Source organism: Oncorhynchus keta, chromosome 2, assembly GCF_023373465.1.
Source record: "Oncorhynchus keta strain PuntledgeMale-10-30-2019 chromosome 2, Oket_V2, whole genome shotgun sequence".
NCBI classification, from domain to species: domain Eukaryota; kingdom Metazoa; phylum Chordata; class Actinopteri; order Salmoniformes; family Salmonidae; genus Oncorhynchus; species Oncorhynchus keta.
Window position 1 is genome coordinate 77,222,753 of NC_068422.1, and position 19,624 is coordinate 77,242,376.

General features: G+C 41.3%; 2 protein-coding genes across 7 annotated transcripts; both read left to right on the forward strand.

Annotated features, from left to right (window-relative positions):
* Positions 1-288: 288 nt before the first annotated feature.
* LOC127913010 (zinc finger protein 143-like) lies at positions 289-10,514 on the forward strand. 6 transcript variants are annotated; one of them, XM_052484213.1, is made up of 16 exons: positions 289-780; positions 1,639-1,751; positions 1,887-1,976; positions 2,210-2,305; positions 2,479-2,604; positions 3,092-3,285; positions 3,401-3,466; positions 3,542-3,655; positions 3,778-3,853; positions 4,090-4,215; positions 4,405-4,584; positions 4,694-4,921; positions 5,714-5,853; positions 8,713-8,868; positions 9,240-9,338; positions 10,047-10,514. In XM_052484213.1, the coding sequence occupies exons 2-16, from the start codon at positions 1,646-1,648 to the stop codon at positions 10,125-10,127; spliced, it is 1,878 nt and encodes a 625-aa protein (XP_052340173.1). In that variant the 5' UTR covers positions 289-780; positions 1,639-1,645; the 3' UTR covers positions 10,128-10,514. The 6 variants fall into 6 exon arrangements, with proteins under 6 accessions (XP_052340173.1, XP_052340166.1, XP_052340177.1 ...); XM_052484217.1 differs by lacking the exon at positions 289-780 and adding an exon at positions 805-1,462; XM_052484221.1 differs by lacking the exon at positions 289-780 and adding an exon at positions 805-1,431.
* Positions 10,515-11,044: 530 nt separating this feature from the next.
* On the forward strand, positions 11,045-19,489 carry LOC118360557 (wee1-like protein kinase 1-A). The gene is made up of 10 exons (XM_052484230.1): positions 11,045-11,980; positions 12,284-12,501; positions 12,976-13,042; positions 16,330-16,502; positions 16,617-16,885; positions 16,978-17,067; positions 17,188-17,273; positions 17,359-17,529; positions 17,745-17,890; positions 18,118-19,489. The coding sequence occupies exons 1-10, from the start codon at positions 11,513-11,515 to the stop codon at positions 18,269-18,271; spliced, it is 1,842 nt and encodes a 613-aa protein (XP_052340190.1). The 5' UTR covers positions 11,045-11,512; the 3' UTR covers positions 18,272-19,489.
* The last annotated feature ends 135 nt before the right edge of the window (positions 19,490-19,624 follow it).

Below are 19,624 nucleotides of genomic sequence, written 5' to 3' on the forward strand. Positions count from 1 at the left end.
AGGTGAAGTGTAATCTATTTGGAACTATGCAGCCAGTTAATTCTAGTTCCATTTGCTACTATGGGTTAAGAGGGGTGTCTTGTCCTCCTTGGCTAGCGTTGATTACTCCCACTAGTAGAGCTTTAGTGTACATTATCAGTGACCGATATGACTGCATACTGCGCAGCACGATATAGACGAACTAGAACGTGGCCGTAAACTTGCTTCAAACTGCGTATCGTTTTCTTGGATCTGGGTAGTTTCATTTAACAGACACCGCTGGCTAATGTCAATGTATATAAAATGTATTACAAATACCCTGGAGTTTTATTCAACTGCATTGCCCACATTACCTCGCTCGACCTCTATGCTACCATGAGGCTTTGCGGTTCCAAAATGGCTGTTTCCAACTTCGAAAACGTTTCTTAGGATTATATTTGTTTCTTGTGCTGAACGAACAGCACTAATATGGGGTATAATAACATATGAGGTTAAATATTTGATTGGAAATCGTTTGAATTTACTTGCAAAGTTAAGCGGTCGCAATTGTGATCCAGAATGGAGTATGGAACGTACCCCAAAAGTAGAATGAGAAGATTTAATGGGTATGGGAGGTCACTAGTCAATGATTGAAATTGACTTTGAACCAATGAGATTACTAGAAGCTTGCGTGACTGAAATATTGGCCAATCATCGGGCCAAGAGCTATCTTTGTACATGTTCCAGGGTGCGCGCACAGGAGAACATTTCCTGCCCTGATGCATGGTGGTCGAACCGAAGGGATTGTTGGAAATTTTAGAGGTTCGTATAAATGTGGTTTTACCCAGTGTGCCTTTCTACAGCCATATCCAGTTTGGGAGACGGAAGGGGATATCTGTGCTCGCCGTTTGAAATGAGAAATATACTCCATTAAATCATAGTTTAAATCATGTATTGTCTAAAAAAAAATATAGATGTTATTCGCTAGCCACATGCTAATTAGCACTAGCAAATTATTTGTCCGCGCTCTTCACACTAACGTTACTAACTGCTGCCTGCTAACTAGTTAACGTTAGCAGTTCGTTTAACAGTCTTATTTATAAACTCGATTCTCATTGACTGTTTCTTTAGCTAACTAACTTGCCTTTTCTCAACATTTGCTAGTAAATACATGAATCACGAACTTGTCAGCTAACCGACACTCGGTGATCAATTCACTAACGCTAATTGAACAAAAACTTGTTCTCAGCTAACGCTAGCTAGCTAACGTTTCTGTCTAATTTAGTTCGTTACCTATAGCTAGCTATGTATAGGTAACAAATATACCAATCACATTTATAGTTGTTACGGTAACGTTATGTCTGACACAGCTAGCTGAAGCTGCACTGTTGACTGCCCTATCAAGTTCCATCCAACTTTGCAACAACATGAACTGTTGAATCTGCGCTGCTCATATCAACTGTTGTACAACATGTCAGCTGGACGTTTGATTTGTATTATTAATGTACATATGATCTAATAATGCAACAGACACTGCTATCCAATTAAATAAAGTGGGTCTAGTCGGATCCATAAATGATCTTTGTGCGTCTGACTACAAGAGTTGTATGGAAAGTGACTGAGTGCACCGAATGCAGCCACACACTGAATTTAACGTATGTGTGTGTGTTCGTCTGGCAGAGCGACAATGCTGTTGGCTCAGATTAACCGGGACTCCCAGGGCATTGCAGAGTTCCAAAATGCAGGTGGAGACACTCAGCAGGTCACCCTCTGTTTGGCAGAGGCTGTTTCAGGTGAGTTCATCCATGCCTTTCCATTATCGGTGGGGATTCTGCCAAGTTTCCAACAAATCAAAAAGTTACTTACACATGCTGTTATACATTTAGAGCCCGTTTTTTTTTCTCCCTTGTGTCATTTGTGTTCAAAAGATGGCGATCAAATGGACATGGACACTGTGAGTTTACAGGCTGTGACCCTTGCAGATGGCTCCACAGCTTACATACAGCACAACCCTAAAGGTAACTCAAATCTCAATAATCTCCATAAACATACAGTAATGGAAAGTGGCCACGAAGGTATTGGCTTGACTAACAGTGAACACTACCCCTTAAAGTAACCCCCAAACGGTCTGACCATGTAGAAAGAGTTGATAACCTTGCTTGGCCAAGTCATGGCAGATTTATTCTTTCTATTGATTATTATCGTGATTTAGTCCATTATTTGATGAGAGCAGTCTGATTGAAGAGTGCAGTCTCCATTTCAGATGGCAAGTTCATGGATGGACAGGTCATTCAGCTGGAGGATGGATCTACTGCATATGTCCAACATGTATCAATGCCAAGAGCAGGTCTGTTTTCCTCTTAGCAATGTTAATTATTGCTGTGTTTTAATGAATCATTGCTTATTTTGTTTTTAATTTAGGCATTTTGCTTATTCATGTCACTATTCACTTTAAGATTAAACTGTATTGTGGTGGGAAAAGTAATATAATATCAATATTTCCCCATTTTTACTTATCAGAGGAGGCCAACAGATGGACAGGATCCCCTTTGTGTGATGTAATTGGAGGAGATGGTCTGAGACTTGAGGATGGTCAGGCTGTGCAGCTGGAAGATGGCACAACGGCTTACATCCACACACCAAAAGGTTTGTCTCAATCTTAAAGCTGCAACATGTAGCCTTTTGGGTGACCTGACCAAATTCACATCGAGATGGGAGTCATAGATCTGTCAGTTCACATTGAAAGCCTAATAAGTGGTAAATATGCACTTTGTCTATGATCTTAAGTTTAGTTTTTGCATCTTTTACTTTCGGTTTTGTACACATGCTTCAAACAGCTGAAAATACAATATTTTTGGTTATTGAAAATATATTTCAGAGATTAAGATGGTACAGTGATTCTCTAAATTGCTTGTTTTATCACAAACTGAAATTAAGCAAATGTAATAATTTTAGCAACTAGGAAATGCTGGAGTGATTTCTGCATATTGCATCTTTTTAAGATTGTTGTAATCGCTTTGTCAATAAATGTGTTTTTACCCAGTGTCTAAATATTTGAGGAGAAATTTGAATGGGTAAATTTAAAATTAAAATAACTTTTTGCAGAGGGTACTAAATTAAAAATCCCTCACAGATACCTATGACCAGAATACCCTGCAGGCTGTTCAGCTGGAGGATGGCACCACAGCTTACATCCAGCACACAGTACAGATGCCTCAGACCAACACCATCCTGGCCATCCAGGCAGATGGAACAGTGTCAGACCTGAACGCTGATGGAACCCTCGACCAAGAGACCATCAACGTGCTGGAACAATACACCGCTAAGGTAGTTTGCTATTGACATTGTATCTTAACAGCTCATCAACATATGCAATTTTCAAATACCCTATCTGTGTTTGAGGTAAAATGGTCACTGGTTATTTCCCCCTTTGTTTTCTCAGGTGGAAGCTGATGATGTCAACTCCGTACTGATGAGAGCTGAGCAAGATTGTGGTGTGCAGATGCAGGTACTATACTTCTCATGTTTATCTATGTCATATCATATTTACCACCAGCTTACATTGGATACATATTTCTTTCAGATTGTGCTTCAAAGGCAGAGTGGTCGTAGTTCTAGGGAGCAGTCGACAGAGAAATCTTTCCGCTGTGACTATGAGGGCTGTGGGAAACTCTACACAACCGCACACCATCTGAAGGTAAAGCACACTCACTCTCTGAAGACGATTTGGGTTCTTGAATGTAGAATGAGTGAGACTCAACTGGTCCAAATGACTAATCTGTTAATCTTGTTTGATTTGCTCTTTTCTGCCCTCTGCAGGTACATGAGAGGTACCACACAGGTGACCGGCCATATCTGTGTGATCATCTGGGCTGTGGAAAGAAGTTTGCTACAGGTAATAAACGACCTTCAGACTAATGCAAAGGTCCATAATCCTTTGAGATATGAAGTGGAGGGGCTCTCGGCATAAGTCACAGTAACATTGTTGTTTAAATGCCTAAGGAGATACCAGTTTCCTCAGTTTGAACAATTTCTCATTATCTGAACAATGTCGGTCAGTGTGACTGTGATCCTTAAACGTATAGCGCATGTTTCCAACTCGGCAAAATGTGTTTGTTTTTTCCCCAAAAGGGTATGGTCTGAAAAGCCACATCAGGACACACACTGGTGAGAAGCCTTATCGCTGCCAGGAAGTGCACTGTGCAAAGTCGTTCAAGACGTCAGGTGACCTCCAAAAGCACATCAGAACCCACACAGGTACAAAACTTGTCCAGAGTCAGACTCATACCTAATCTTATCCCTACACATGCAATCTACAGTGTACAACTAATTTTTTTTTGTCCTCGGATTTGGATTAGAAATCATGTGATCATGCTGTTTATAAATAATCTCTACCATGAACTTGAAGAGGTCTTGAACAAGCTCATCATCCCCGCTGTACTGTAGGAGAGAAGCCATTCATGTGCCCATTTGAGGGGTGCGGGAGATCGTTTACTACCTCTAACATCAGGAAGGTGCACATTCGCACACACACAGGGGAGAGGCCTTACTACTGTGCAGAGCCTGGCTGTGGGCGAGCCTTCGCCAGTGCCACCAACTATAAGAACCATGTGAGGATCCACACAGGTATGTAGTCCTTATATTTTTCTTTATGTTAAAAGTCACACAACATTATTCAGTCCTTTTGTAGTGTGGCCTTTTTACAGTGTGATTAATGAAATGAATGTATTTACAGGAGAGAAGCCTTATGTATGCACAGTCCCAGGCTGTGACAAGCGGTTCACAGAGTACTCCAGCCTTTACAAACACCACGTTGTCCACACACCATGCAAGCCCTACAACTGCAACCACTGTGGGAAGACCTACAAGCAGATCTCTACCCTGGCCATGCACAAACGCACAGCGCATAACGTCACAGAGCCCATTGAGGAAGAGCAGGAGGCCTACTACGAACCCCCTACAGGTCAGGCTTGGAAGTCAACACCACCTTACACAGATGTATTAGTCATCAATGGATGACTTCATCTTATTTGTCTTTCCTCTCCTCTGTTTTTTGGGGAGGAGAAAAAAAAAGAACCCAACCTATGTGTACGAAGGTGTAACTAGTGGTGACCTAATAACCATAAACATACAGGTAACTGCCAAAACAAAGGAAACGCCAACATAGTGTCTTAATAGGACGTTGGGCCGCCAGAACCGCTTCAATGCGCCTTGGCATACAAGTGTCTGGAACTCATTTTGAAGGATGTGACACCTTTCTTCCATGAGAAATTACATAATTTGATGTTTTGTTGATGGTGATGGAAAATGCTTTCTCAGGTGCCGCTCCAGAATCTCCTATAAGTTTACAATTTGATTGAGATCTGGAGACTGAGACACACACTTTAAACCCCCTATGCTCCTTTGAGACCCCTCTTTCAAAGTCACTGAGTATTCTAGCTATGGTAGCCAAAGTAATGAGCATCTGGGCATGATGGGATGTTTTTTAATTGCTTATTTAACTCAAGAACCACACCTTTGTGGAAGAACCTGCTTGCAATATACTGTGTCCCCCTAATTTACTCAAGCTTTTGCTTTTATCTTGGCAGTTACCTGTAGATTACCTCTGAAGTCTGACGTATACCTCTGTTTAAAGGTTGACTCTCGATGAATCACTGACTGCTGTTATGCCCTTATTAGGACTGCAACCAGAGTAATGACTGAGTCACGAGACGCTAATTGAGAAATGTCATTGTTGTTATTCCATGTGATTCAGAGGCCATCGATGATCCCTCAGTGAATTTTGCCCCGGTTGAGGAGGAGGAAGAGGAGTCCTGTTCGGAACAGATGACTGAGTCTGAGGCCATTGGTCAGCAGCATGTGCAGCTCATAACACACCCTGATGGAACTCAACAGGTTAGTATAAAATAAATGGAGTCTTCACACTCATTTAATTTTTTAATTTCACCGGAAGTGTACCACACCCATATTTATAGACATAGGACAAGCATCAATTAGAGCAGTCTATACATATTTAAGTTGAAAGGGGATATTTTTTGTGTGTGTGTACACACACACATACTGTGCATTTGGAAAGTAATCAGACCACTTGACTTTTTCCACATTTTGTTACGTTACAGCCTTGTTCTAAAATAGATTAAATAGTTTTTTTGTCTCATCAATCTACACACAATACCCCATGATGACAAAGCAAAAACTTGTTTTTAGAAATCTAAAAAACAACTGATATATTCCATTTACATAAATATTCATTCCCTTTACTCAGTCATTTGTTGAAGCACCTTTGGCAGTGATTACAGCCTTGAGTCTTAAGTATGACGCTACAAACTTGGCACACCTGTATTTGGGGAGTTTCTTCCAATTCTACTCTGCACATCCTCTCAAGTGCTGTCAGGTTGGATTGGGTGCGTTGCTGTACAGCTATTTTCAGGTCTCCAGAGATGTTCGATTGGGTTCAAGTCTGGGCTCTGGCTGGGCCACTCAAGGACATTCAGAGACTCCTGAGTCGTCTTGACTGTGTGCTAAGGGTTGTTGGAAGATTCACTTTTTTAAAAAATGTTATTTAACTAGGTAAGTCAGTTAAGAACAAGTTCTTATTCACAATGACGGCCAAACCCTAACCCAGATGATGCGGGTCCACTTGTGCACTGCCCTATGGGACTCCCAATCATGGCCGGTTGTGATACAGGCTGGAAACGAAACAGGGTCTGCAGTGACGCCTCTAGCACTGAGATGCAGTGCCATAGACCGCTGAGCCACTTGGCAGCCCTGGGGCAGGTTTTCATCAAGGATCTCTCTGTACTTTGCTCGGTTCACCTTCACCTCGATCCTGACTTGTCTCCCAGTCCATGCCGCTAAAAAACGTGCCCACAGCATGATGCTGCCACCACTATGCTTCACCGTAGGGATGGTGCCAGGTTTCTTCCAGACGTGACACTTGGCATTCAGGTCCAAGAGTTCAATCTTGATTTCATTAGACCAGAGAATCTTGTTTCTCATGGTCTGAGAGTCTTTCAGTGCCTTTTGGTGAGCTCCAAGCGGGCTGTCATGTGTCTGTTCCTGACGAGTGGCTTCCGTCTGGCCACTCTACCATGAAGGCCTGATTGGTGGAGTGCTGCAGAGATGGTTGTCCTTCTGAAAGGTTCTCCCATCTCTACAGAGGAACTCTAGAGCTCTGTCAGTGGCCATCAGGTTCTTGGTCATCCCCCCCTACCAAGGCCATTCTCCCCCGATTGCTCAGGAAGAGTCTTGGTGGTTCCAAACTTCACCCATTTAAGAATTATGGAGGCCACTGTGTTCTTTGGGACCTTCAATGCTGCAGAAATGTTTAGGTACCCTTCCCCAGATCTGTGCTACGACACAATCCTGTCTCGGAGCTCTACGGGCAATTCCTTCTACCTCATGGCTTGGTTTATTGCTCTGACATGCACTGTCAACTGTGGGACCTTATATATATATAGACAGGTGTGTGCCTTTCCGTATCATGTCAAACCAATTGAATTTACCACAGGTGGACTTCAGTCAAGTTATAGAAACATCTCAAGGATGATCAATGGAAACAGAAAGCACCTTCAATTTCAAGTCGCATAGCAAAGGGTCTGAATACTTATACGGTATTTCTGTTGTTATTTTTTTTATAAATTTGTAAACATTTTTAAACCTGTTTTCGCTTTGTCATTATGGGGAATTGTATGTAGGTTGTTTAGGATAATTTTTAGAATAGGGCTGTAACGTAACAAAAGTGTGGAAAAGTCGAGGGGTCTGAATACTTTCTGAAGGCACTGTGTATATATATATAGATAGATAGATTGAATATTATAACTGTGTAGACATTTATATCAGGTAGACAAAACGTATGTTAATACCCAACAGTAGTTGTCATAATAAAAAATAAATCAGATGGCGTTCACAGGAAATGGTGAATAAAGGTGCGTGGTGGAGCTTATGCGTGTGCAGGCTGTATTTATTTTATACCTAGTTTTTTCGGGCCTGCACCCTGTTGAGAGATGTGCATTTGATCACACTTCACTAACCAACAGGTTAGCAAATACTAAACTAGAATGAGCATATTCATTCTATTTCTATGTTACCTCTCTTAATTAATGTCTCAACAACCCCATTTATCCCCATACATCTGCACACCTCTATACCCATGGCACCATACACTGGGTATGTTTACATGCACGCTAATAACTAAATATGAAACTGATTATGACAGAGGGCCAAGTATAGCATTAGTCGTGTAAACACCTAACTATGCTTATCTTAATCGGTGTATGGTCATAATCGAAATAAGCATATGCAAATTAAAACACCTGGTTTTTCAATGATTAGGACATGTAAACAGCTCAATTGGCATTCTAGCAATGCATTTGATCTGCGCATGTGCCAGTACTGCAAGCCTCTCTTATGCGCGAGTGAAGTGAGTTTGGAAAAACTGAAAGTATGCATCTTAAATAGTTTTCACATAAACACTATCCATTGAGTGTACACAACATTAAGAACACCTTCCTATTATTGAGTTTCACCCACCCGCCCCCCACCTTTACCCTCAGAACAGCCTCAATTCGTTGGGCATGGACTGTACAAGGTGTCGAAAGTATTCCACAGGGATGCTGGCCCATGTTGACTCCAGTGCTTCCCACAGAAGACTGATTTGTGTAGCTGTACAATGTTTCATAGAGGGCAAATGGTAAGATATATATATATATATATAGTGTATGATTAAAATGTTACATGTCTTTTCATTCCCAGGTCAGTATCTCCCAGGCTGACATGCAGGCATTGGGAAATACAATTACCATGGTAACCAGTGATGGCACCACCTTCACGGTTCCTTCCCATGAAATGCTTAATGCAGATGGAACACATTCAGTCACCATGGTAGCAGCAGATGGTACAGAAGAGCAGGTGAGTTTTACTAAAACTTTACCACCATGATCTGAAATCCCCAAATGTGTACCTGTGCTTCTACAACTGCATTGCTTGCTGTTTGGGGTTTTAGGCTGGGTTTCTGTACAGCACTTTGAGATATCAGCTGATGTACGAAAGGCTTTATAAATGGATTTGATTTGGAATTTTATTTGATTTAGTTCTGTTTGATAACTTAACAGTGACAGAACTAGAATGATGACTAGTGATTCTATTTCTATCAACACACCCACAGCAAACACCAATAGAACTGGGTACTTTCCACTTAAAGGGCAAAACCCCCTCTTCAGACTTGTGATGCGTTTTGGACTTCAGGTCTTAATACATCTTGGACCTCTTTCCCCCCCCAGGTGGCCATTGATTTGGCCTCATTTCAGGGCATGCAGACAGAGGGGGTTCACCCTGTCACTCTGTTAGCCACCTCAAACGGCACACAGATCGCTGTCCAGGTAGGGGACTCCCTCTGACACAAAACACCAAATATTGTAACATTAAGAGACAAGCAGGGCACACAATATATTCCCATTGGATGCTGAGAAGCATAACGAGTTCAAATGACACTGCAGTAGCTTTAACAAACAGCTGTTTGTTAACCTAACTCACAGTTGGCCTAACTCACAAACAGCTGTTTGTTAGCCTAACTCACTGTACTTATAAAGAAGTACAGTGCATTCTACTGTAGTCACTGAGCTGGCCTACAGCAGTGTGAATCTGAGATCATTGACCATCACTAAGGGTCCTATTCAGTCTTGAGGTACACGTGTTTTAGGAACTCTGCACCACTCCTGTCTATTCCAGACTGCTGACTATTCCTGACAAATCTGTTGGTAAATAGAAACAATAACATTCAGTGTGTTGGTATTCAATGATCACATCAGTCATTCCATTGTGATGTTAATACAAGGTATTTTAAGTAAATAAGATTAGTCTTGACTCATCCCTGTAGACTCCACCCAGTCAGTCTGCTATGTCGGTTTGCTTCCCTTTGACGCCTACATGAGCTACTGTTTACTGCAATGGGAGGAGCCTTAGTTTTTAAACTAAAGTATATAATGACAAGATAATACAAAATATGTTACTTACACCTGATCACACCAATTTTGCATAAATAATATTATGTTTTCTCACTGTGTGATTTCAACCTTTGTGTTTCTTAGCTCAGTGAACAACCTTCACTCGAAGAAGCCATCAGGATTGCATCAAGAATACAACAAGGAGAGATGGGATTGGATGATTAGATTAGATAATCCTTTCAGTACTATGACTCCTATTGAAATATTTGATGAGAACAAGATCTATACATATTCTGCAGTTTTCTGACTCAAGGGTATTGTTCTTAAATCAAACATGAAATTCTTTATTAAGATTTGTAAATAGACATTTTGATATGGCTGCACAGTCTGTAATGCTGAAACATCCATGAGTAAGATGTGTGTTGCTGCATGAATGAGTTATAGAAATGTAATGTGTTTTTGGACTTTTTGTACCATTTTTCATTGTGTGAATATTGTATTCTGTGTATATACAGTAAATAGCCAATGTTTTGAATCCAGCATATATTTTACCTTTGAATATGTACAAATAATGGGTACACATTGGTTGTTAAATAAAGCAGTACAATTCTATATATTTTCACTAATTGTTTTTGTGATAATGTTGTGGATTTATAATCTGAAATCTACTTGATTACTTTTGAAACAGGATATTATTTAGTATTTAATTTATTTGTATGTGTAAGACCCAGTATATTTGTTTATAGCAAGTGCTTAAAATGTCTCTACCACATATTTACGTCATCAGCTCATACTATTATATGAGCTGTTGGACAATTCTTATCAATTTAAGATTGTTGGGAATATTGGCTTTTTGTTAAATACTTAATGATATACTAAGAAGCAATTTCAGAAAGCATCAGTGTCTCTTGTGAATGCTAGAAGATTAGGTTGAGAAGATCAAGGGCAATGAATTACAATACAGAACAATGGGGACTAATGTTGTGGACAAATTAATTAAAAGCGTCAAAGGATAAAAAAAAAAAAATTAAGATCCAAGGATTCAATTCGCGCCAAAGTGACGTGCACTTCAAAAGTTCAATTAGTGACGTAAAACTACGCTTCGAAGGATGTAACGCCCGCGTTTCAAACTTCAGGAATGTGTTCTCATTGGCTGAAGATTGGAATCTTTTTTTTTTTTTGATTGGAATAATTCTGCCAACGGTCGCGGGAATCGCAGCAGTGTTGTCAGATCAAATTGTGACAATATTTCGGGTAAACAAATAGTCGACTGGAGTATTTTCACAGCTAGACACGTACTAAACTCGTTTTTATGTAGTAAATAAGCGCTCAGCATAATATATCGTGTGTTTGCCGGTACGGTGTGCTCCTCATGGGACGAAGATAACGCGTTACCGTGCTACTGTAGCTAGCTAACCGTTTTAACGTATTTGCAAAGTTAGTCAGCAAACGTTAGCTAATGTATTTAGCCACGTCATTTTGGATTACAAATTGACTCAAGATTGTAGCGCCATGGGCACACGGATGTCAAGCTACTCGGGATAATTTGAAACGATTTGGCTAACTCGCCACTTTTACATTATAGCGAACTTTACTGCGCCTGGGAAGTGATGAGTTTCAGTTGCCGAATGTTCGTCAGTACGTCCCCGAAGATGGGACCTATTCGACAGAGACTAGACTTCAACCAGAGTGACGGAGAGGACGATGGCAACAACAGCATTGGAGCCGAGTCGATTCTTGCCGAAATGGACTCCCCAGTGCAATCGCCGAGACAGAAGTCCTACTTAAACCAAGACGTCTGTAACAGCACCATGAAGACCGCTACCGCGGAGGATCGCGCTGAACATTGGGATGAGGAGGGATTTGGATGTCTTTTCCCCCTAAAATCACCAGGGACTGACTTGATGAAGGGGTCACTTTCTCCGAGAAAAGGGGCCCGGCCCTATTACAACAGTTCGTCCCCGGAATTTTCCTACAATCAGGAGGATGGAAGCTCTCCCATTCCCGGTTGTCCCGACACACCGCCCCATAAAACCTTCAGAAAACTCCGGCTATTTGATGTCCCACACACACCTAAGGTTAACTACAGTAACATGTTGTTTTCAAATGATTCTATCAGATCCACAATGTAAAATCAAATTAACTTTTTAGAGTTTTCAGCCAGAGATAACCAGCACTGACTATTTCTGTCTTCAACATGTTTGAACATGAGAAGACATAGTTTGATTATATTACCATGTGTTACAGGCAATGGGATAGAGGAGTTTCCTCTGAGTCATTGATCTCCTTGTGACTTATTTTCAATATTTGTATTCATATGACCCTCACCAACTATACACATGTTATTCTTATCTCATGGAATGTTTTGTTTTCCCTTTCAGAGTCTGTTGTCCAGAGCCAGGGCAGTGGCCATAGGATCCACAGTCTGCCGGGCAGGAGTAGGTGTCAACATGAATGGGGACTCAACAGGCAGACCACACACAGACAGCAGGAGTAGACCGGCACCCATGATCAACATCAATCCATTCACCCCTGACTCATTACTGATCCAGAGAGCAACGTTACAAAGGAACAACCGAAAGAGATCACAGAGGAATGAGTAAGAGAAGCACCTTATACTGATGTCATGATTTACCAGGTGTTACATTGGGATTTTGTGGGTGTAGTGGGAGTGGGACTTGAGTTTCCTATGTAGTTGTGGAACTCTTGTCAGAACCATTTTATAAAACTCAAAAGTAGTTGCAGTTAGTGTTGTAAAGTAGATCATATTTTACTACTGTGCCACAACTCAAGTTTATTTTATGACTGTTGTGCAAAAAAAAAAAAGCATCTTAGAATTGGGAGATTTGTATTTCTGTCGGTGTAAATGGAGCATGGCCTATTCTTAGTTGACAATGGATTCAGACATGCTTCTAGATCTGTGTGCATTAAATCAGTTGACTATTGCGTGCTTGTTGGCAGCAACCCAAAGCCACATGGTTACACTCACAATGTGCACTTGTAGGGATTGTCTGCCCTCCAGTGGTTGGAAGGTTATATAACACATTTTGTTAACTTTCCTTTGTCTCTAAAGCTCATGTGGAGAGGACATGGAAGCCAGTGATGCGGAGTGTGAAGAGGACATCGTTCCACCATCAAAGGTGAATTTTTGTAATCACAAATATACGTTTAACTTTTTATAGTTGTTTATGGCAACTGCTTCGGCCTCCGACCACAATGCACCACAGAGGGCAGTGTGTATGGCACAGTACATCACCGAGGCCAAGCTTCCTGCCATCCAGGACCTCTATACCAGGCGGTGTCAGGGAGGCCCTAAAAATTGTCAAAGACCCCAGCCTCCCTAGTCATAGACTTCTCTCTGCTACTGCGCGGTACCGGAGTCCAAGAGGCTTCTAAACCGCTTCTCCCCTCAAGCCAGAAGACTCATGAACATCTAATCAAATGGCTACCCAGACTATTTGGGTTGCCCCCCCCCTTCTACGCTGCTGCTACTCTGTTATTATCTAACTCTACCTACATGTTCATATTACCTCGACACTGGTGTCCCCTGCACATTAACTCTGTACAGGTACCCCCTGTATATAGCCCTGCTATTGTTATTTTCTGCTACTCTTTAATTATTTGTTCATATCTCTCACTTTGGGGGGGTATTTTCTTAACTGCATTGTTGGTTAAAACCTCTTGCTCCTACCTGACACGCAGGCGTCCCATCTAGACATCTGGAAATGCAAATGCGCTACGCTAATTGCTAATAGCACTCGTTAAAACTCAAACGTTCATTAAAATACACATCCAGGGTACTGAATTAAAGCTACACTCGTTGTGAATCCAGGCAACAAGTCAGATTTTTTAAATGCTTTTTGGCGAAACATGAGAAGCTATTATCTGATAGCATGTAACACCCCAAAAGACCCGCAGGGGACGTAAACAAAATAATTAGCATAGTCGGCGTTACACAAAACGCACAAATAAAATATAAAACATTCATTACCTTTGACCATCTTCTTTGTTGGCATTCCTAGATGTCCCATAAACATCACTATTGGGTCTTTTTTTCGATTAAATCGGTCCATATATAGCCTAGATATCGATCTATGAAGACTGTGTGATCAACGGGGGAAAAAATAGCGTTTTATAACGTAACGTCATTTTTTTAAATTAAAAAAGTTGACGATAAACTTTCACAAAACACTTCGAAATACTTTTGTAATGCAATTTTAGGTATTAGTAAACGTTAATAAGCGATCAAATTGATCACGAGGCGATGTATATTCTATAGCTGTACGTCTGGAAATAATGTCCGGGTAAATCTCAACCAAAATATCCGGTCAGAGACCGGAAGAACTGCGCTGCCTCGTGTCTGTTTGACCAAGAAACAAATCGTAGGCAAATGACAAGACTGTTGACATCGTGTGGAAGCTGTAGGTATTGCAACCTCGGCCCCATTTAATGTGGTTCACGTTTAACAATGGGTTGAAGTGGCGTATGGATATATTTTCCCATTTTCAGTGATCAGATTTTCCTGCACTTTTCGATGAAACGCACGTTCTGTTATAGTCACAGCCGTGATTTAACCAGTTTTATAAACGTCTGAGTGTTTTCTATCCACACATACTAATCATATGCATATACTATATTCCTGGCATGAGTAGCAGGGCGCTGAAATGTTGCCCGATTTTTAACAGAATGTTCGAAAAAGTAGGAGGTAGGAGTAACAGGTTAAGGGCTTGTAGTTCAGTGTTTCACTGTAAGCTGTTGTATTCGGTGCATGTGACATAAAATTTGGTTTATTACACACACTACTTTAGATACAGTGCCTTGCGAAAGTATTTGGCCCCCTTGAACTTTGCGACCTTTTGCCACATTTCAGGCTTCAAACATAAGGATATAAAACTGTATTTTTTTGAAGAATCAACAACAAGTGGGACACAATCATGAAGTGGAACGACATTTATTGGATATTTCAAACTTTTTTAACAAATCAAAAACTGAAGAATTGGGCGTGCAAAATGATTCAGCCCCTTTACTTTCAATGCAGCAAACTCTCTCTCTGAATGACTAATGATGATTAAATACAATCCACCTGTGTGTAATCAAGTCTCCGTATAAATGCACCTGCACTGTGATAGTCTCAGAGGTCTGTTAAAAGCGCAGAGAGCATCATGAAGAACAAGGAACACACCAGGCAGGTCCGAGATACTGTTGTGAAGAAGTTTAAAGCCGGATTTGGATACAAAAAGATTTCCCAAGCTTTAAACATCCCAAGGAGCACTGTGCAAGCGATAATATTGAAATGGAAGGAGTATCAGACCACTGCAAATCTACCAAGACCTGGCCGTCCCTCTAAACTTTCAGCTCATACAAGGAGAAGACTGATCAGAGATGCAGCCAAGAGGCCCATGATCACTCTGGATGAACTGCAGAGATCTACAGCCGAGGTGGGAGACTGTCCACAGGACAACAATCAGTCATATATTGCACAAATCTGCCCTTTATGGAAGAGTGGCAAGAAGAAAGCCATTTCTTAAAGATATCCATAAAAAGTGTTGTTTAAAGTTTGCCACAAGCCACCTGGGGAGACACACCAAACATGTGGAAGAAGGTGCTCTGGTCAGATGAAACCAAAATTGAACTTTTTGGCAACAATGCAACATGTTATGTTTGGCGTAAAAGCAACACAGCTCATCACCCTGAACACACCATCCCAACTGTCAAACATGGTGGTGGCAGCATCGTGGTTTGGGCCTGCTTTCTTCAGCAGGGACAGGGAAGATGGTTAAAATTGATGGGAAGATGGATGGAGCCAAATACAGGACCATTCTGGAAGAAAACCTGATGGAGTCTGCAAAAGACCTGAGACTGGGACGGAGATTTGTCTTCCAACAAGACAATGATCCAAAACATAAAGCAAAATCTACAATGGAATGGTTCAAAAATAAACATATCCAGGTGTTAGAATGGCCAAGTCAAAGTCCAGACCTGAATCCAATCGAGAATCTGTGGAAAGAACTGAAAACTGCTGTTCACAAATGCTCTCCATCCAAACTCACTGAGCTCGAGCTGTTTTGCAAGGAGGAATGGGAAAAAAATTATCTCGACGTGCAAAACTGATAGACATACCCCAAGCGACGTACAGCTGTAATCGCAGCAAAAGGTGGCGCTACAAAGTATTAACTTAAGGGGGCTGAATAATTTTGCATGCCCAATTTTTCAGTTTTTGATTTGTTAAAAAAGTTTGAAATATCCAATAAATGTTGTTCCACTTCATGATTGTGTCCCACTTGTTGTTGATTCTTCACAAAAAAATACAGTTTTATATCTTTATGTTTGAAGCCTGAAATGTGGCAAAAGGTCGCAAAGTTCAAGGGGGCCGAATACTTTCGCACGGCACTGTAAGTGTATAAGCATCTCTGTCCTTTTCTTGCAGAGAATGACTCTTCTGGATAGCAACATGATGTCAAGATATGCCACAGAGTTTCATGAGCTGGAGAAGATAGGATCTGGGGAGTTTGGCTCTGTCTTCAAATGTGTGAAAAGACTCGATGGCTGCATCTATGCCATCAAACGCTCAAAGAAGCCCCTCGCTGGATCTGTAGACGAGTAAGAGAATCTCTTGGATTTTGAAAAGCTGACAATCCAAGTGTAAATTTAAATGCCTTGTTGACCTTAATGCTATGCCATTTTTGTGCTAATATTGTGTTCTGTTTTCCTCAGACAGAATGCACTCCGGGAGGTGTATGCCCACGCGGTCTTGGGACAGCACCCCCATGTGGTGAGGTACTACTCTGCCTGGTCAGAGGACGACCACATGCTCATTCAGAATGAGTACTGTAACGGCGGCACACTGGCAGACGTGGTCTCAGAGAACTACAGAACCATGCACTTCTTCTCTGAGCTGGACCTCAAGGACCTTCTCCTTCAGGTGGCCCGTGGACTGAAGTACATTCACTCCACCTCTCTGGTTCACATGGACATCAAGCCAAGTAAGTAGCTGCAAAGTTTTGCATACAGCTCAGCTAATGAAATCATTTAAAATATTTATGATTTAACACTTGCCGTGCTTTACTTTTCTCAGGCAACATCTTCTTATCCCGAAGGACTGTGGTGTGTGTCGATCAATTTGACGATGATGAAGGACCAAATACAAATGTTATTTACAAAATAGGTACTTCAACAAAAAAAAATCCAATAGAAAACATCATGTAAATGAAACAAGCTAATAATTGAGTGTAGTTGTCAACCAGGCAGATGGATTCTGATGTTTTTTTATTTATTTTTCCCTCAGGTGATCTTGGCCATGTGACCAGAATGGACAATCCTCAAGTTGAAGAAGGGGACAGCAGGTACCTGGCCAATGAAGTCTTACAAGAGGTAATTGGATAACTCCTCCCCATACCACATTTGTTAAATTATCCAAAATCATGTGACGTAACAACTGAACCAATGTGTTTTTCAGGACTACAGAAACCTCACCAGGGCAGATATTTTTGCCCTGGCACTGACTGTGATCAGTGCCTCAGGAGCTGAACCACTCCCAACTAATGGTGACAAGTGGCATGACATCAGACAAGGAAAACTACCTGCGATACCTCAAGTGCTCTCACAGGAATTCCCAAGTTTACTGAAGGTATGACTAGAAATGACCAGGGGTGCTTCCCAAATGGTACACTTTCCCTACATAGTGCGCATATTTGACCTGAGCCCTGGTCGAAAGTAGTCCACTATAAAGGGTTTAGGGTGCCATGTTGGATGCAGTGCTTCATTCTGTAATGGTGGTTTGTGTGCAGGACAAGCAGTAGTAATAATGTTTAATTAGTGGTTTTAATGTATTGTGTGCTGCAGTTGATGATCCACCCTGACCCTGCCAGTAGGCCGTCTGCCTCTTCCCTCACCAAGCACCCCGTCCTCCTCACTGCCTCCCGCATGAGCGCTGACCAGCTCCGTGTGGAACTCAATGCAGAGAAGTTCAAAAATGCGCTACTGCAGAAGTACGTACCCTCTTCATATGTCATGTCTCAAGGCTTTCCTTCCTTTTTCATGTATCATATTGTAAGTAGGACTGTTATGGATAATACTACGATATAGTGTTTGTTTTGTGAAGAAATGATGTAATGCTACCTACTTTTTATTGATTCAGGAATCCATTTCAGATGCAATTACTATGTTCTTGGTAGTTATGAATGGCTTCTCTAACAATGTGTTTGTCCTCGTGCAGGGAGCTGAAGAAGGCCCAGCAGGCCAAAGTAGCCGCAGAGGAGAAGGTTCTGATCTCTGATAGGGTCCTAACGCGCTCTACCCTTCAGTCCAGCAGGAGCTCCAGGCTCATCGGCAAGAAGATGAACCGCTCAGTCAGCCTGACTATCTACTGAGCGGGCCAACTGCCAACCCAAATGGGTATCCGACAGGGTCGTGTTCACTAGATGCGACATGGGGGGGTGTACAGGCCAAAACGGAGTGGGACTACCTGAAATTGTCGAATTAGACATGCTTATTTTTTTTTTTGCAAAACGTTGTCCTACTGTGTGCTCAAATGAATACGACCCTGACTGCACTCAACAGTGAACTGGGCAGGCCTCCCTCGGCAGACATGGAGAGATGGGCTTCAGAGTGTCAAAACCGACTGATAGTTCTTACTGTTTGGCACTTGGAAAGGGTTAGTTAGACCATGGACAAAAATTATTTGACTAAAGAGTGAAAGGGTTGTTACCTTCCCAAGCACTTGGCATTTTCTGCCAGTTTGTATTAAATAACAAAGCTGATATTTGTTTTTAATGAAATGTGGGCGGATGCTAGAACATTCTGTAGCCAGTGTGAGGGTTTGGGATGGTGTGATACAAATTTGCACCGTAGTCTGTTATACCTGATGTCAGGTAGTGGAACTGGACCATTGACTAGGAATGATACAATGAGCACTTTGAACTAGCCTTATGTAAACTGTTTTGCTCAGTTGGTAGAGCATGGCCTTGTAATGCCAGGGTTTGTGGGTTCGATTCTCACGGGGGACCAGTACGGAAAAAAAGTATAAAAGTGTATGCACTCACTACTGTAAGTCGCTCTGGGTAAGAGCGTCTGCTAGATCTAAAAATGCATACTGCTGCTATATATGTTGGTTTGTCTTGAACTGGAGTGGAGTTCAGTGAATTTATAAATTCCATTCAGATGTTTAGAATAGTTTCAGTAATCAATCTCTTCTTTAAAACATGGTGTTTCAATGTGTTGCATCTGTAATACATTTCCTATCTGAAGTTCATTATGTACTGAGTTGTGTACACTGATTGTTTAAGATGTTTTACTCATGTTAATTATTCATGTTAATTATTCATGATGAGTCATCCAATCTGTGTAATGGGTTGGTCGAAGTGGATCATTGTGTCAAGCCCCGGTGTCATTTATTTTATATATGATGCAAAGAGCCACTGGACAATTGTTTTAGTAAAGTCAGTATTTTAAGCTTGCACCTAACATCGCGACTGTAGCATTATTGACTCATTTACATTTGTACATGTTTTACAACAATGTAGATTATTTTGACTGCTATTGGCGTCATGTTACTTGTTCCAATTTTAATAAATTCTCTCCCGATAATATGGAAGACTTGGAACTGTCATGTTTGTGTATGGATGTTGCTGTAAACAAAAATAACTGGCATTACACATGGTAGTCTGGGAAAGACCGCGTTATCTAAGGAAGATAAATTAGAGATGGTGGTCTTTCAGATTATA

Bases quoted from the DNA above. Each gene is read 5' to 3' on its own strand.
- LOC127913010 (XM_052484206.1), top strand. From the start codon at position 1,616: ATGTGTGTGTGTTCGTCTGGCAGAGCGACAATGCTGTTGGCTCAGATT. The intron at 3,467-3,541 runs GTACTATACTTC...TATTTCTTTCAG, and splicing joins ATTGTGGTGTGCAGATGCAG to ATTGTGCTTCAAAGGCAGAG. The intron at 4,922-5,713 runs GTCAGGCTTGGA...CATGTGATTCAG, and splicing joins CTACTACGAACCCCCTACAG to AGGCCATCGATGATCCCTCA.
- LOC118360557 (XM_052484230.1), top strand. From the start codon at position 11,513: ATGAGTTTCAGTTGCCGAATGTTCGTCAGTACGTCCCCGAAGATGGGA. The intron at 11,981-12,283 runs GTTAACTACAGT...TTTCCCTTTCAG, and splicing joins ATGTCCCACACACACCTAAG to AGTCTGTTGTCCAGAGCCAG. The intron at 16,503-16,616 runs GTAAGAGAATCT...TGTTTTCCTCAG, and splicing joins CTCGCTGGATCTGTAGACGA to ACAGAATGCACTCCGGGAGG.